The sequence below is a fragment of the Gavialis gangeticus genome, unplaced genomic scaffold (assembly GCF_001723915.1).
Source record: "Gavialis gangeticus isolate Ggan-Ray unplaced genomic scaffold, GavGan_comp1, whole genome shotgun sequence".
Lineage (NCBI taxonomy): Eukaryota > Metazoa > Chordata > Crocodylia > Gavialidae > Gavialis > Gavialis gangeticus.
The window spans coordinates 102,554,764-102,573,433 of NW_017729033.1; the positions used below are offsets into that span (position 1 = coordinate 102,554,764).

The following is an 18,670-nucleotide window of genomic DNA, read 5'->3' on the forward strand; positions in this document are numbered from 1 at the left end:
TATCCTCTGTTTCCCACCAATCACCCAACTCCTACTATAGCTTAAATATGAATTAGCCAAGATGCAAGCTCAGCCAATAAATCTTTCCATTTTGCAAGTTCTAGCATGGAAAGTATTCAGAATTCATTAAACTTCACCTGCGTAAGCATTCAATGTATTGGTACTTCTCTTAGGTCAGATGCACTTAGGTTCCATAACTTATCCTTTTAAAGGATGCAGAGGGGTAATGAGTTGAAAGCGATGAGGAAACAGAACAGCAGGAGATTGGCAGGTAGCATCTAGCAAATTAAATGGGATGACTAGGGATAGGGAAGGCCAGAAGGGTAGCCAGGCTGATGGGCCAAGCTAGCAGTAGTAAAAGAGTGGCAATCCTTAATCAAACCATCTTCAAGTTTTAAAATAATACTTCAGAAGAAAAAAAGGTTCAAGCCTGAGTTTCAAAACCAACAATTACTTTTGCAAAGTTGGTTTCAGTCATCCCTAGGAATGATAAAGTATCTTTAATAATGATAGTTATGCTAGCAGGCTGCTGTTAAATCACTGCACATTTATTGTATCATAGGACACTATCTCCCTTTGTAACAGCTAATATTACAAAAAGTAGCACCAAGTAAAGAATGCTGGTGGGATAAGCATTTCACTCTATCCTCAGAGCCCTCACAGCAGAACAGTTGTACTATTTGCTGACAAATAAAAATCGTAATTTCCTTACACAACCCAGGGGTGAATGGAAAACAAAAATGAATGAGCAACTTATTAGCAAAATTAACCATTTTTTTCTTAAATTGAATAATTAATCATCTTCACTCTCCCTCTGGGCTGAATCAAGTTGGTTATTAGTCTTTGGGAACGGAAGTGCAAAGACATTTTTACAGAACATCCTACCAGGAATAACTTCAAAGAGGAACTTTCCTGGACTTTCTTCATTGCAAGCATGCTCAATCACTCTGTTGCCAGGCAAGAAAATGGTGCCCTAAAAAGATCAACAAACAAATAGGATCAAAACTATTTATGTGAAAACCCAAGTTACAATCAATGCAGTAACCCTGGTGACTTTTATATATATATATTAAATGAAAAATCACTTTTTAGCCTTCCCATATTTTCAGTTTTCAACACACTACAGATGTGAAGGGGGCAATCTAGAACTCTGCATATGTGGGAAAGGAACAGGTAGGCAGATGGCACTTGGGAAGGTGTAGAAGGCAACTGGAGAGTGAGGAACAAATTCAGTTGCTAAAAATGGCAAAAAAATCTTAATTTTTCTGTGATTTCTTAATTGGTCTAATAAAAGGTATAATCTCTGAACCAAGAGTTCTAGATTTTTGCATTTTTTTCTGTCTTAGACCAACACGGCTACCAAATACATCCCCGAATAAAAATGTTGAAATTTAAACTTGGGACCAGAAGTAGCAACGCCAGGCAGACAAATGAGGAAGCACAGAGCTATTGTTTTGCTGTCTGCGGCTTCAGGCCAACACTATATTACACAGGGTTCATATTTTTAATTTATCCTCAGAACCATGCAGTCTAAAAATATCTTTTTTAATGAAAACTTTGATTCTGGAGCAAGACAGTTTCCAGTTTCTGTTCTCTATCCTTGTTCCTGGAGGATGAGAGCAGGCAGCACACAAAATATGCTCCACTTCCACATGCTTAGCACCATTATTGTTTTGCTCTGCAATAAAAAAGTAGCAGCCACCAGCAGATCTCCCTTTGAAGATTTATTTGCTGGTTAGCACTAATGACCTTACTTCTCCTCACCTTTTCTTTATCCTGACCAAAACCTAATCCTTGTATTCTTATTCCACTCCTCTTCTTGGTAGTCTGCCTCCCCATTTTGTTCATTTCAGCTACATGGAGGTGACAGACAACCTGTGACACGTGCTGAAAGCCTGTACCACAAGGTAGCACTTAGGATTTTAAACTGTAAATGTACAGTAGGCCTGCGCGAATCGGCTAGTATTCACTTCGGATTCGGCCGATTCAGGGGGAGAGTTATTCAATTTAGTGATTAGAATCACTGTCCTGAATTGATTAGGCCAAATCTGATTCAGAGATTTGACTACTGCCGAATCTCCAAATCAGCCAGGCCAGGCCCATCTCCTGCCCACTCTCCTAGCATGGCAATGGCTGCCCCGCCTGCCCCAGCTCCTGGCTCTTTGAAAAAAAAAAGGCCCCAATTCAGTAGGTGCTGCCAGGCAGCCATGGGGGGGGGGCTCGAGCAGGGGGGAGTTGTGGGGCTCATGCAGAGCCCCCCATGTAGTACGGGGCAGTGGGGGGCAGCTGGGATCATGCCCCTCCCCCCAGCTGGCAGCACCCTGTGAGCACTGGGACTTGTTTTTAAAGTGCTTGGAGGCTGGGAGAGCAGGTGGAGTTTGGGGAGGAGGCTGGCAGGAGTCCCCCTATGGTCCCTTCCCTCAACCCCCCTCCTTCACTCCCTTAATTATCAGCTCCGAGTCTGGCTACAGCTTCCTGCTGCAGCCACCAGGGAAGATTCGGTGAGCTTTGAATTGATTTGGACCTTTTTATTGGTTCCCTGATTTGATTCGGATACGAAGATTCAGCCACCTAATTGGGCCAAATCTCCTCCAAAAGAAATCACCACCTGAACCATCGCACAGCCCTAACATACAATCCAGGGGCTTATTAAAACCAGTTTCCTGTTTACCCTGACACTGCAACATTAAAAACATTTTGGGGGCTGTACTTAAGTGCAAACATGATTGAAAGCTTTTCCTTCAACCCTGTTATTTCTGACAAATACATTGCCTCCTTCCTCTGAGACTTCAATTATTTTCATTTTTAGATATTATAACCCCTCATGGTGTAAGCTGCCAGGCAAGGCATAATGAAACTATGATAGGTTGGACCTCAGTGGGTAAATTTTCAGAGCAATATGCAGAGAATTGAATTAGGCGCACAGTCTCCATTATTGTTAATATGTGCCTAATTCCAGATACTTCACAATTTTTACATGGGTACAGCTACATCCTTAAAGTAGATGACTTCTGTAATTCATGCATATAGAGTCCATTTTGAACTGTTTACTGCATCAGAAAATCACAGTGATCATGTCATGAAGTCAATTACCTGATGGTATTACACACATCCGCACATGTGATGCCAATGTTGCTATTGAAAACAGGTGATAAAACAAACTGACTAAACCACAGCCAAGAGTCTCTCTTTAACAAACTTGTGAACAGACTCCTGACACAGGAAATGGAAGCAGATTGTCCAAAACTAACAAATACTGAGCAAGCCACCAGGGCATCTTATGTCACTTGCAGTGCTGCCTAGCTTCACTAAGCTTGTGTACTGTGAATGCCACAGGAACTTCAAATGAAGTAACAGGCCACATACTCCTAAGAGATACACGACCACCCAGGATTTCACATTCATCACTAACACAAGCAAGACCATGCAAACCTTCACAGTTCCAAATGGGACTCGGGTCCTTCTCCAAGGGTTTGATTTTGTGAGTATTGAGCTCTGAAATCCCACTGATCTCAGTGGGAGTTGAGGGAGCTCAGCACCTGCCATGATTTTACTCAATATCTTGCCAACGCAACTCCTAAAAGCACCAGCTTTTAATGCATAACTGTCTAAAGGACATATTTTTTCCAGTTATAGAAGCAATTTAAATCATCTAGAGATAAGCAGGTCTAAGTTTCTATTTACTAGGGGAACTGCTACATATACATCCTAAACAACCCATTAGTCTCCAGCTAAAAAAAGCCATTTTTTCTTTATACCTCATTCTGTTTTGTTAGCTATTTTTTGTTGCAAGGGCTGAGCTTTAACACTGAGATCATCTGAACTCCAGTTTGCCTCTCAAGATGACAACAAGGCTCTGTAAATAGGGGGTAAGACATTTGCCCACCACAGTCTGCCTTAACTTTTTGCTATCCTAATTCTGTAAATCCTTAACTAGGAATATTATCTAAGAATCTATCACAACCCTTTTAACTGGGAATGCTGGCATTTTTGCTTTGCAAGACGCAAAGAAAATTGAGGAAGTATCTCCTATAGGGAACAGATCCAGAGGGGCTGTAGTAGCACAATCACAGCCCCTCTTTAGCTATGCTGCATGTGAGCTCTTGGCTCCCAGTCTGCCTCTGAGGGAGTGCTGCCATAAAGTCAGAGGGGAGGGGTAGAAGGGGAAGGGTGAGCAGCACCAACATTTTACCCCTGAGCTCCAGAGCTGTGTGAAAAAGCAGGAGCTCTGGCCAGACCCCAGAACTCACTGCTCACTGGGAGCTCTCAAAGGAGCCCACACTGACCATACAGTGAGCACATGCGTTGCACAGCCAAAGAGTGGGGGAAGGGCACAGTGACCTCACCCTGTTCCCCAGTCCAATATCAAATGAAAAATTCCCTGTGGTTATCTGGGAGCCCCATCCTCAACAACAGTGTGAAGTTTAATTTTTGTAGGCTTTATTTCTGTCATCCAAACATGCTGATGCTAAATGGCCCATAGTTTCATTTCTGATTTGAATGTTCTACTATTTTAAGTAGCTCAGTGGCAACAGCAGCCAGAGCATAGGAAGCCCCTGCTGTGGTAGTTTAAGCTCTGCCCCAGTCTCCATGCTCGGAATAATAGCACACCTTCCTTTCTCACCCAGTTTGGTCCAGGCTGCTGCCTAAATAGCTAGCTATGCCTCTGCATATTTCTTTTTCTTTCAAGACAGTCACTCTCTCTCAGTCTCCTTCAATTTCTTCATCACCCTCTTTTTATCTAACTTGGATCTACTTTCCCATCCTGTATTCCCTAGTCACCTCTGCTCCCTTGTTTACCTGTCCCTACTTCAATCCCCCTTTGTTGCCTCCTGCTCCCAGTCCTTGCATATCATTCCCCTGGAAGTATCAGCAATATGGTTCATTTTAGCTCAAGTCTTGGAACTTGGCCAGCCTAAAGTACAAAGTTCAGTTTCCTCTCTACCAAAAATATCCTCATAGATGGGGTAAGGCATGTTGTGAATATATGAACACTAAAACATTGCTCTTCCTAAATAAATCTTTCCATCACATACTTTACTTTTTCCTTTACTCTCCCCTCACATGTGGCTGTCTCTTCCAAATATTTATTTATACTTATTTTTTTATGTTTGATAGCTAGCAATTCTTTTTTCTATAATTTGAAGAATCCCAGGCCTATCGCTAGTAAAAATAAGTATTTTTCAATTACGAAAAGACTGCTCAACAGTTTTTAATTGACTTTGTATTTTGCTCACATGTTCTCAGCTGTTCCCTTTGATGACCACTTCCCTGGCTTACAGGACTTTTTGTGTTTTTTCTCTTGTAGAGTGAACCCACAACACAGCTGAGACATATTTTTCATTAGAGGTTAAACCCAGTATTTGGTTTAGGCTCATTACTAGTAACTGGAGGTCCTTACTCCTATCAATAATGGGTTTAAAGTGTGTCACTGAGGTCAAGAGCTAAACACTCTGGTTCCCAATGTTAAGATCCAAGTCTGGATCTTGATCTCACTGCCACGCAGAGGTGTGTGACTTCTTTGCCTAATTTCTCATAGCATAAATTAAACATATTAAATATAACCAAAGGGTTGAACTATCCAAGCAGTAAAACAACGAAATGAAGAGCCACATACACTGGGACTAGTAGAGAGAAGGCAAAGAAGTTAAGACAGAAAAAGATTCGCAGTTCTTGTGTGCAATGGATCAGACCTGCTGCCTCCCCTTTGACCTCTGAAATTGCTTTGTGGTATTAAGTCAGCTGCTTGATACCAGTGCCTGTTTTTAGAAATATATAGATGAAAAGGAAAAGTGGAAAAGACAACTCTAAGCCTTAGTTCACTATCCAGTTAACTCATGAGGAAACAATTGAGGAAACTGGCACTTATTCACTGGAGCTGCATTTTGAGGATATCCAAGAAGATAATTTGTCTTTTAGGTAGTTACACAATATAAATGCAGCAGCTTGCTGGCAGCAGCCCAGCCTGCCAACTTGGAAAGGCTCCAAGCAATTGGTGGGGTGTTCCCACCAATCAGGCGATGGCAGGGGAGAGACTTGCGCCGCCCCTATCCAAGGGCAAAGGGGAAGAGCTGGACCCGAGAGGGGACTAACTCCCCTCTCTTTTGATTGGTCCATTTTCAATCTGGGGTGGAGCCTCAGAAGAGAATAAAAAGGCAGTGTGCCCAGCATATGGGCGCTTGCAATGCGGGACGCCAAAGAGGGCTGTAAAGAGCTGGCCAGTGGGGCAGAGCTGTTGCCCCAGAAGAGCCCAAAGCCTCCTCATCGGGAAGGGAATGGTGAAGCGGCCACGCTCCTCAGCTCTGCCACAAGGGAGTGCAGTGAGTGCTGCACAGCCAGTGCACAGAAGGTCCAAGAGGGACCAAGACTGTGAGCTGCACAAGGCAGCTTGCATCTCCACCCCCTGACACAAGGCCAGGCAGTCAGTGCACAGCTGGTGCATGGAGGATCCCAGAGGGACCAAGACCCTGACTTTTCCATCTTATGTTTCTGTGCCTCATATTTTGTGAACTCTGCATCTCAGAGTATAAGGTTGAATGACCTTCAATGAGACCCTTGTTTTGACCTTTTTTGATTTCTCACCTGTATATAGAATGTTTCATTGACCGGTATATAAGCTGCTTAGCTTCTATATCTTATGTGTTCTATATCTAAATATGTTAACACTATAACTTTTATATCTTATTAAATTTTTATATAGTTAAGCTTTAACACGTGTTCTGGCCTTGCTCCATAGGTGGAAGGTGGGAAACTGTGTGCCACAGGCAGTTTCACCCCACAGTGGTGCTGTGTGCTGTGACAGCGCACCTGCTCTACTAACATTCCCTACATTTGGAGAGGGGAGTACAACATTGGGACCACCCGGGTTAAATAAATATACATTGGAGTATCAGTGATGGAAACTTATTTTTGCCAAACAGCCATTTTAAATGTTACCACTTCATAAACTCAAAATCAATAAGGTTAACCCTAGCAAGGTACTGAACTTCAAAACATGTGTAAAGAACTCTTAAGTAACTCAAAAACAGCTGAAACTGAAGTATAAAACAATTCATTTTAAAAATACAGCTTTTCCAATTCTTTTAAAAGTGGCTCAGCTTTTCAAAAAGCAAGTACAAAATTACTTTGGGAATGTACCAAACATGAAAAGTTGCAGAACAAAGGAGGAACTTTTCTGAAATTTATAAATGAGCAAAAGTTCTAAAGGAAACTATTTTGTAATCTTACTTGCAAGCAATTAGTGACATGTATAACTAACATTTAAGACTAGGAGAGTTTTCATGCCTGTAATGACTTGCATCTGCAATTGCTTTGCAATTCAAACTCAATACAGAAAATATGTAACACTTAGCCTTGGTTTTAGAATGAATTTCATGCACTGGATATTTGATCAGGAGCATGAGTGAGTGCAGGCATAAAGATACTCAAGAAAATTAATTACACGTGATTTTATTTAGTTAATCAAACCAAAAATGCAAAATTAAGCAAATCTACAGCACTGTAAACTAAAATCAAACTACAAATGAAGCCGTAAGTAAATATGTATTTAACTTCACAGACTAGCTATTAGCTATATACCTATGTCATAAAGACCTTAATTTATAGCCCATCAGATTTTCAATTCTTTGATGTATAAAGAGCCCTTAATGCTTATTTTTGTTTATTTTACAATGAAATGTCTCAATGAGACATTTCATGGAAAAAACACCTACTAAAACTAGAACAAAGGCACCTATACACACACACACACACACACACATCCATATATATGTGTCTATATATATAGATAGATAGATAGATAGATAGATAGATAGATATAGATATAGACACACACACACTACAAATTTATCTTCTCCTGCAATTGAAATTTACATCGGTGTGTAAGTGACATGTAAATTTATATTAAAGGATCTCAGATAGAAATGTCAAGCAATTACTCTGCTTCATAAAGAAAAGATGCACTTGAATGGTAATCGGGGTTATTTTGCTGTCTGTCTAAAAGTCTCAAAGGAAATATAAGCACATATAAAAGTGAAAAAAAATTTAAAATAGCTTTGTTGTGCAACATGCACCTGGAATTTTCAGACAGAAAAGGGAAATTCTAAAGAAAGTTGAACAAGAACTTTTTCACTTCCCACTGAGGCTGCAGTCACACATGTGAATCTGGCTTCACCATGTGTACATACTTCCCCATTTAATAAGCACTGTAACCATCTTTATAACAACATGTAGACAAACAGAAAGTAAGCACTATTCTTTCTTCTTACCAGCTGTTAAAAGGTTTCATGGGAGCATTCATGCAATCAGTATAAATAATGAATTTATAAATAAAGAAACATTTCTGTAGAATAAAGCAACACTTTGACATATGACTGAACTATATGCCTTGTTATAAACAGTATGTTCAGGACAATTTCCTCCACATCTCATGTTACTGTTGCAGTGGTTACATTGTACACCAGTTGGACTGATGTGTCCATGTGTCTACGATCAGATTCATTTTCAGTGTTTGGCTAAACACTGAATTTTCTAAAGTGTCTGGAGTGTCAGCAGAGCTCCTACAGGTTCAAAAATGCTAAGCATTCATTTCTTCCTCTCTCTATCAGAGAAAATAAAATTAGTGACTGGGGGGGTGGGGAGGGGCTCAGACCCAAGATGAATATTCATCCTCCTCATAAAGACAGGGAACAGATTTTTTTTTTAAAATAAACATACTATTGAGAATGTGGAAATTTATGTTTGCTAATTTCAAACTCATTTTAATATCGGTTCAAAAGTTTGACTTCTACTCTGTGGGTGCATGGAGATGCAAAAACAAACAAACAAACAAACAACCCCCCCCATGCTTTACTTTAAACTCAGTGTGTTCTCATGCCAAGCCCCTTGCATGCCCAGAAGAGGCAAGGCATTACTTTGACCTGGCTTGCCCAATGTCTGTAAAGTTTGAGCGCTTTAGTGGGACTCTTTTGGCACTTATTTAATAGCTGGTTAAATCAGTTTTAGCTAAAAGCGCCAAAAAGCCCTGCTGATCTTTACAGACACTGTAGAGTCAGATTGAACTAATGTACTGCTGCTTCTGGTAAAGCACAGTTTTGTTTTGTTTTTCTTTTTAACAGCTGCAAGCCACATGTGATATTGGACTTGTGTTCTGCTTCTTTAAAAAAAAAAATAAGGGCTGGAAGAAAACTCATGAACACAGGTACTCTATTTACTCAATACAAGAGAAGTTTTTTTTACCCCATTCAACTGTATTTGAGTACAAACAGGGGTGCAGGCATCCTGCACCACCCAAAGGAAACCCCTACTTCCTAAACTGAGATCTGTAGTAGGAGTGAGCGATTTGGAGATTAAGAATTCAAGAATAAATTACCTCAAAAGCCGTGATCAGAAGGGACTGATTACTGACTAACGTGGAATATTTTGCCAGCATATCATTACTGCAGATGAAGGGGAACCAAGAAGGAATCCTAATAAAATATTTCTTATAACTAAAACATAACATATCAGAAGCTTCTTAATACACACACACACACGCGCACACACAATATGCTTCATAGATAATTAGGAACATGACAGAAAATTTTGTTGTATGGGGTATGGATTACAGGAACCAGTCTGTTTTAGATCAGAAACTTAGATTAGAAACTTGACAGTATGAACTAAGACTATACCACCACAATTTCACTCCCCAAGAGCCACTCTACACGTGCAGGTATAGGTTCAATGGGATCTAATGTACACTCCACACAATTACATCTCTTGCCATGTCACATGTGCAAGGCAGGAGATGCTATTGTGGTATTGTGCATTAGATCCTATCATGACTAATTTTCTCCTCCTTGGCTGTGGGGCTCACAGCAGGGGCAGCGGGGAGGATGCTGCCCCCTTCTGTAAGCATTGTAGCTGCAGGGCTAGGAACAGGTGATTCAACCCTGTGGCTGGGAGCTCATCAGTTGATGGGGCTCCCAGGCACTGGGAAGCATGTAGAATCATAGAAAAATTAAGGTTGGAAGGGACCTCAGGAGGTCAGCTAGTCCAACCCCCTGATCAAAGCAGAACCATCCCCAACTATAGCACCCCAGCCAAGTCTTTGTCTAGCAGGGTCTTAAAAACCTCCAAGGACGGAGATTCCATCACATCTCTGGGTAACCTGCTCCAGTGTTTTACTACCCTCCTAGGGAGAAAATTCTTCCAAACATCTAACCTAAACATCCCTTGCTGCAACTTGAGACTATTGCTCCTTGTTCTGTCACTGACAACAATGTAGCTCCAACAACAATGTAGCTCCATCCTCTTTGGAACCCAACTTCAGGTAGTTGAAGGCTGGTATTCAATCCCCTCTCAGTTTTCTCCTCTGCAGATGAAATAAGCCCAGTTCCCTCAGCCTCTCCTAATAAGTCATATGTCCCAGCCCCATCACCATTTTCATTGAAATCTGCTGAACTCTCTCTAATTTATCCACGTCCTTTTCTGTAGTGGGGAGCCCAAAACTGAAGACAGTACTCCAGGTGTGGCCTCACCAGTGCTGAATAGAAGGGAAGAATCATTTCCCTTGACCTGCTGACAACACTCCTACTGATGCAGCCCAGTATGCTGTTAGCCTACTTGGAAACAAGGGAATACTGTTGGTTCATATTCAGCTCACTGTCCACTGTAACCCCCAAAGTCATTTTCTGAAAAATTGCTGCCCAGCCAGTCAGCCCCAAGCCTTTACTGGTGCATGGGATTGTTCTGTCCTGAGTGATGAACTTTGCACTTGTCTTTGTTGAACTTCATGAGATTTCTTTTGGCCCAATCCTCCAATTTGTCTAGGTCACTCTAAATCCTAGCCCTACCCTCCAGTAGTATCAACTACTCCCCCCAGCTTGGTGTCATCTGCAACCTTGCCGCAGGTGCACTCTATACAATTTTATGGATTGTTGACGAAGGTATTGAACAAAACCAGCCCCAGGACCAACCCCTGGGGCACTCCACTTGATAGCAGCTGCCAACTGAACATCAAGCCATTGATTATTACTCTCTGAGCCTGATGCTCCAGCCAGTTTTCTATCCACCTTACAGTCCATTCATCCAGCCCATACTTCATTAGCTTGCCTGTGAGAATGTTGTGGAAGACCATATCAAAAGCCTTGCTAAAATCAAGGTATACCACATCCACTGGTTTGCCTGCATCCACAGAGCCAGTCATGTCATCATAGAAGACAATTAGGTTGGTCAGACATGACTTGCTCTTGGTGAATCCATGTGGCGTATTTCTAATCACCACCTTCTCCTCCAAGTGCTTAGAAATGGATGCCTTGAGGATCTGCTCCATGATTTTTCCAAGGACTGAAGTGAAGCTGACTGGTCTGTAGTTCCCTGGATCCTCCTTTTTCTCTTCCTTAAATAGGGGCACTATGTTTGCCCTTTTCCAATCATCTGGGACCTCTCTTGGTAGCCATGAGTTTTCAAAGATGATGGCCAGTGGTTCTGCAATCACATCAGCCAGTTCCCTCAGCACTCTTAGGTGCATCTCACCTGGCCCCATGGACTTGTATATGTCCAGATTTTTTAAATAGACCCTGACCTGTTCTATCACCACTGTTGGCTGCTCACCTCCTCCCCAAACCATGCTGTCAGGTGCAGTAGTCTGGGAGCTGACCTTGCCTGTGAAGACTGAGATGAAAAAGGCATTGAGCACTTCAGCCCTTTTTTGCTCTCTCTGTCGCTAGGTTACCTCCCCGTTCAGTAACGGACCCACACTTTCCCTCATCTTCCTTTTGTTACTGACATACTTGGTTCTAATTAATTGAATGTATGGCCAAGATACAAAGTTAATCCACATTTTTTAGAGAATAACTTTATAGCTTATTGCTTGTTTTATCATACTATTAAGTAGTTGAATGTGTAGCTGTGTTACAAGTTAAGGCATGATTACCTAGCTAATCACGCCTTGAGTATAACAGGTAGAGAGAGCCAAAACATGGGGCATCCTTCTCTAATCCCCCGCAACATTTGACACATTTTTCTGTGGATGGACACCATGCTAAGCATGGAACAAATGTGAGAATACTAAACATAGAAATGTCTTATGACAGCCTATTTTTTCACCTTGTACATTCCATCCAGCTGAGTAAGGGTTGTGAATCAGTGGTGTCCTTTTTGTCACCTATCATTTTCCCTGAATTTTCCAACAACTTTGCAAACCCTGTTTAATTTTCTGTCCCTAAACTTGGCCTATTTATCATCAAGCAGTTAAGACAGAAAGCACCTTTCCCAAGGATATTGATTTGCTTAGAGTTCACCTCCTCATAAGACAACCTCTAGTTCCTTACTCCCCTTCATACCTCTTAGTTTTCTTTTCCTCTATTATTTAATTTGGTAACCAACTTACTTAACTGTATCAAGCAAGTGGAAATGCAGTCTGTATAACAGTACCATAAAATCAATGGTCTGATTCTACAAGCCTGGCACTGTCACTCTTGACCTTTATGCGACTCCTTCAGTATGTGATTCTCAATGATAGCAATGATTACAGAACTGGGACCTACAGGCCACGTACAGACATTACATGTAAAATTGTATAAGTGACCAAAAACTGGACTGAACCTTTAAAAGGACAAAAGATCACTGCACACAGACTGGTTTAAGATATGGGTGAACCCAATCTAAGGTAGATCTGGAAGGATGTAAAATCAGATTTAATCAGTGTAGGTTAGACCAGTCTATTGAACTTCTGCACCAGATCCCCTCCCAACTCAACTTAGGTAACTGTCCCCCAGCTAGTCCCCCTCACAGGGAAACATGCTAGCATTCCCCAGGTGCTCAGCTGTTCTTGGCTGTCACAGATCAAAGCCAGCATAGACACAAGCAGGTATGGGGGGTGCTGGAAGAGGAGGCTTGCACTGGGTAGTAGGAACAGGAGTGCTCTGCAGAAGGAAGGATTGGGCCCCTCAGAGCTGGGCACCAGTGGTAGCCAAGGGGCCTGATCTTTCCTTCTACCCTCCTGTCCCCGCTACCAGCATCTTGGCAGCTGCCACTGGTGCTGAGCTCCCACAAGACACACCTGGCAACCGGGGAGGCTTTGGCAGCTGGGACAGGAGTACTCCATAGAAAGAAAGATCAGCTCCTTGGAACCCAATCCTTCTTTCTACAGAGTAGGGTCACCGTTGATTGACTGCCAAGCATGTGTCCCCAGCCCCTGTACCCAGCTTGAGACTTCCAGAAGAGCCCCAGGGAAGGGGGGCGGGGGGGAGGTCACCATGGCAAGCCTGACAACCCAGTTGGTGGCAGTAGGGGAAGGAGTGCAAAGGTGACCCCTTTTGGTGCTGTCCTGGAAGCCTAGGGCTAGGCACAGGGAAACATCTGTAGAAATAGTAAGATGTTGGGGGCATGTGGGTCATCTCTGATTGGCTGCCAGTTACACTAAGCTAAGCTTGGCTGCCCTTAGCAATCTCCAGAACCCTGGAAGGCTTGAGGGAGCACCCCTGCCTCTTATCATCATGTATTTGGGGCACATCATTATCACTCCCTATCTTTTTAACAATTTTGCAACATTTTTATTTATTTATATATAAAAAATGTGTACATATGTACACACACACGCTCAATAGGGATTGGAAAAATGTATGTAAATACATCTATAGAGATATTAGGGATCTCTCTATAGCGACAGATATAGCTATAGAAGGAGATATTTCCTAGAGAAGGAACGTGAATGGAATTCCATAGCAATTTAGCAAGAATTTAGCAGTATGCTTCAACAGCAACAGAGATAGAGTACAGTAAACACAGCTTATTAACAGCTTGTATCCCTTGTGACAGTGCTGAAAACACAAGCACACATTGCCTCACACAGTTTCCTAGGAACAGCAGTGTGTACTGCAATGCAGGCAAGAGGTTACCCTTGGCTGAGTGCACAGAAGACAGACTAATGGTAGTGCTAGTTATGACAATCTGCCAGAACATGTAACGCCTTGGTGGCATCTTCTACTAGAGAATCTGAAACCATGCTACAAAAAAATATTACTGAATATCAGTAATGCTCATATTTACACATACCCCAGAAGTATACATATTACTTTATAAACAGGATTTAAAAAATGTTCTACCCAGCTCATAATTAAAGATGATATGATTGGATTCAGAAAGAAGTGGCACAAGGAAAGAGAGACTGTTGCTACGAGGTTGTTTTTCCTTCTCAATGCCCACATTAATTTCTTTCTTTAGATAATACCAACAAAACCTCAATTTTATATGCCCCCAAAAAACCAAATGTGGGCACCTAAAATAAGCCCTTAAAAATGCTAATAGGTGTGTGGCAGGGCGCCCTTAGGGGTGCCGTGACCTCCGCTAGTGCCCCTACCTACCGTGCCAATTTGGGTCTTGACTGCACCCTCTATCTCGCCCGCCATGTCTTGTTGTTATCTCATCAGTGGGAGGCTGCCTTCCTGCCCTCCTTGGCATGGGGCCTGCCTTGCTATACCAGGTCTCTATCTGATGTGCTTGCTCCCCCCTCGGGTCTGCTCAGTCTGTTCGCCCGCCCTGGAGCTTACTGCGTACATGCCCTCTCCCGGGGCTCACTGCGCACTTGCCCTCACCAGGGCTTCCCTGGGTACGCGCCCCCTCCCGGGCTTCTCAAACCGCTCACCCACTTCCGGGGCTTTTCCCTCACCGACAGTGCCCCCTCTGGGCCTGTCTCCCCGTGCTCACCGCGCTTGTGCCCACCTACGCTGGGGCCTGTGCTTGCGCTCCTCGCCCGCACTCGGGTCTGTGCTTGCGCTCCTCGCGCTCGGGGCTCAGGCGGCCTTGGCCTTACCTGGCCCCAGACCCTTTCTAGGGTCCTATGCCCAACTCAGGGCTCGTCCTGATATTGCCCACGCTGGGGCCGGGGTCGGGACACCCAAAATGCTGTGCCCTGTATGGTGCTAGGAACTCCCCCTTACTGGGGAGCCCCTAATGAGGCCTCCTCCACCCCTACAGCCTTGCCCAGTCCTCTGGTTCGTAATTACAACTATCAACTCCAAACAGAAACTCAAAGCCCCTCAGCTACAACGTAAATCTTAGGCCAACCTGGCTAATTTTCTCTCATCCCTGTCAGGGTCCTCTCCACCCTGTATCCGCACACCAGCACACAACACTGCTCTGCTTGCTCTAGCAGGGCTTGGGCTCCTGCTCCTTAGGCTGCCAGAGGGAACTGACTTCTGGTCTCAGCATCCTCTGTTTTTAAAGGCCAGGCCCTGCCCCCTTCCGGTCAGCTGACACAATCAGTTGCTTTAGCAACTCACACCTGTGCTGCCCTATTGAGTGGCAGCTAAGCCCATGTTACCATTATCAGTAGCAGGCACCTTAGCGCCCTGCTACAAGGTGCCTCACACAGGGACCTGAAGTAGAATTTCAAAACAGCTGAGCATTGATCAAACTCAGCTCTCTCTGAGGTCACTGATAAATCTTATACTGAGCTCAGGTAGATCAGAGTTTAGTCAAGGCTGAGCACTTTAGAAAGCCCAACCTGATCTTCAGGACTATCACATAGGGGGTCCCAATGAAATGAGTGGCAGCTGTATGTGTCATCTCACATTTCAAAACTGTGCTCACAAAGCTTCCTAGTTTAGTGTGAATATGAGACACTAATAAAGTCTTGCTCTGGGACAGGAATATTGTAGCTTCCTTCTTAGCTGAAGGAGAAATTGAGGAACAGAGGGTAAATGATTTCCATAAAATCACAGGAGCAGAGCTGAGGCTAGAACCAGGTCATCTGTCTCCCTGTAGTGCTTTATAATGACATCACAGGAGCATCTCTTGAACAAAGCATCACCCAAATTTAATTTTGTAACACATCAGCAATGTATCACTGCTATTTTACCTGGGTTAATACAATGCTAGAGAACAGAGTGTTTATATATGTATATCTTTCACTGTTCAGTTTATTAATTTTACACATTGTGAAAGCAAGCTGATCCTCTGAGCTGCTGCCTGCCAACAAGAACATAGTCTATCAGGGGTCAGAACACTACTCTGGCATTATTTCTGCTTCTATGGAGAGCATCTCAGATATCACAAGGTGCGACAAAAACATGAATCCCTTTCATGGGATTAGGCTGCAAGCTTGATGTAGTATTATGCTTATTACATCCAACTGTTAGTGCTGGTCATTATCAACACATTGCATGCAATGCACTACCATTAGCTAACGATGGTTGGTTTTGAAACATTCTACAATAATTTATTCTGCTTCATGCTGTTATAATCTACCAAATAATTTAGCTGTGAGTGTAAATTTGTTGCTAAGAAATCTAACAGTTATAACCTTTCAGGGTCACTCCTGGTAAGTGAATCAAGCAGGGCAAATGCTCTGCCCACTAATCTCAGCTGCTGTTTTGGAACCAAGTAGTTGTTACTCTTCTCTTAATTTCAAAGGTAGTTTTTGTCTAATGGAGATTTTTCCTTCCTACGTACCCAGGAGACTTGCAGGCTCACCACTGAATATTCTATGATGAAAACAAATCTAGTTACATAAATTGATTTGCTACTGTAAAATACACATAGCATTGAGTTTTCCACATACAGAAGAATATGGATACAGATTGGAAAACTTAAAAGAAACAAGAATTATAAGAAGGTATCACATATTCTCCAGGTAAGCGTACTTGTTTTCGTGCTATTCGGCTATTAATATAGCTAAGTAAACTTATTATTGAAGAGAAAGATACAGGTACTTGAGCCTACTGCATTGTAGTTTCCATATATCCATATAAATCTGTGCAAAGTACATACCAAAATGTGGTAAAAAGATGCCAAATTAGAATGTCAAGATGACTACACATGATAACAGAGAACCAGGCCCAGAAAAGGCTCCTGGAGAATATGACAGCATTCATGGGAGGGTTACCTGCGCAATAAATGCTCAGAGATAATGCAAATTTCAGACAGGAAAGAAGGATTGCCTCTGTTGGTTCCCCTAAACCTGAAAAATTGCCATCTTAAAAGCATTGATGAAAGATCAATTACATACATCTGCCAAAGCCACTATTAGAGACAGATTCTGCAAACCGCAATATTGGCTAAACTCAATGGAAAAGAAAAAATGCCTACTAATTAGAGGGACATTGTTAGAGGGATGTTCAAGCATGAGCTAGAGCTGAAAAGGACGGGGTGGAGGCCCGCAACTCCTCTTGCTGACGAGCATCCTGGGCCCTGGCTGGACCTGGAGGGTCTGGTGACTCTCCGCCTTTGGCCTTGTCTTTGATGCCCTGAGCTGTCTATGTCTGAAACCACTGGCCCTCACCAAATTCTTATGCAGTTTCTTTCTCACCATTGGATGAAGTCCTGGCTGCCCTGGCCTGGTGCTAAGAGCTCCTGCTAATCTGCTCTCACCAGGGAACTAAAATAGATAAACCCTAAAAGGGGAACGTAATCAATACCCTCACCACAAACCCCTCACCCTAAGGTGACCAGACAAGAAACAAAATAAGGAAACTAACAATGCGACTGCCAAGGAAGCGCAACAAAGGGGGAGAAACAGAAAGAGAAGCACTCACAGGGAGAGTCCCGCATCCTACTGGCCCCTAACGCCCCTAGGCTTGCACGCCCTCTGGGTCAGGATTCATGCCTTCACCCCAGCTGGGGTCTCTCTCCCCTTCCCTTCAGGGTCTGCCTCCACCCTGGAGCCGCAACCCCCGTTGCCTTTGATGAGGGCTCCCACTCCGGCTATCGCTGCAGTCACTGCTGACTTCTCCCACACATGGATCCTTTGCAGCTCCGATTGCTGCCACCACTACTGCCGCTACTGGTTGCAGTGGCTGTACACTTTCCACCCCGTGGTCTCCCACTGCTCCTCAGCATCCCCTCTCCAGTGCTTTTGAGGCTGCTTTTTACCTCCGCTGGGTGGCGTCTCCTCATGATGTCACCCAGCCCCAGCTGGATATGGGCACTGCTGACAAACCGCGCAGGCGGTTTCCAGCTGTGCACTTCCTCACTCCTCCAGACCCCTGTAACGGGTAAGTTTTTTTCTCTTTTCACCTTGGTCTGGGGTCTGCCTCTGAACAAGGCTTCCCCCTTTTCCAGTCCTGTGCCCCTGGGACACAGGTGGTCTGGGATAAGGGACTTCTCTATTGGTTGTAGGTACCAAAGAACCATGCCGAGATCTGGAAGCCCCATTACCAGCTCATAGTACCTCGTAAGTTCAGACAACAATTGCTTTCCATGGCTCATGATTTACCTTGTGCTGGTCACATGGGCAGGGAATGGACATATCAGCAGCTGAAGGTGAACTTTTAATGGCCCAGAATTTCCCAGAATGTGACAGACTACTACAGATCTTGTGAGATATGCCAGCAGACAAGAGAAAGGCTCCCCTACAGCCCTTCCCTATCATTGATCAACCGTTCCAAAGAGTGGGTATAGACATTGTAGGCCTGCTGAGGTATACGACTCATAAAGGGAAAAAATACATCCTGACTCTAGTGGATTTCGCAACTCGATACCCAGAGGCAATTGCCTCCACTTCCACTGAGGCATCTGTAGTTGCTGATGTCCTGACCAAAATCTTCTTTCAGCTGAGATCCTGACTGACAGGGGTGGGAACTTCCTGGTGGAGGTGATGATGAAGTACCTGTGGGAGTGCTGTGGGGTGCCAGTATGGGGTGCTCCTGCACTGATCTATCCACCTAACTGCACCCAACCACCTTCC

General features: G+C 43.5%; 1 protein-coding gene across 1 annotated transcript in view; it reads right to left on the bottom strand.

The window, feature by feature from the left end:
* The window catches only part of ARHGAP24 (Rho GTPase activating protein 24), a 629,348-nt gene that overhangs the window by 392,184 nt on the left and 218,494 nt on the right, over positions 1–18,670 (bottom strand). Inside the window, exon 3 of the mRNA XM_019525835.1 lies at positions 886–973. Within this exon, the coding sequence (XP_019381380.1) occupies positions 886–973 (88 nt within the window). The remainder of the gene's footprint in view (positions 1–885; positions 974–18,670) is intronic.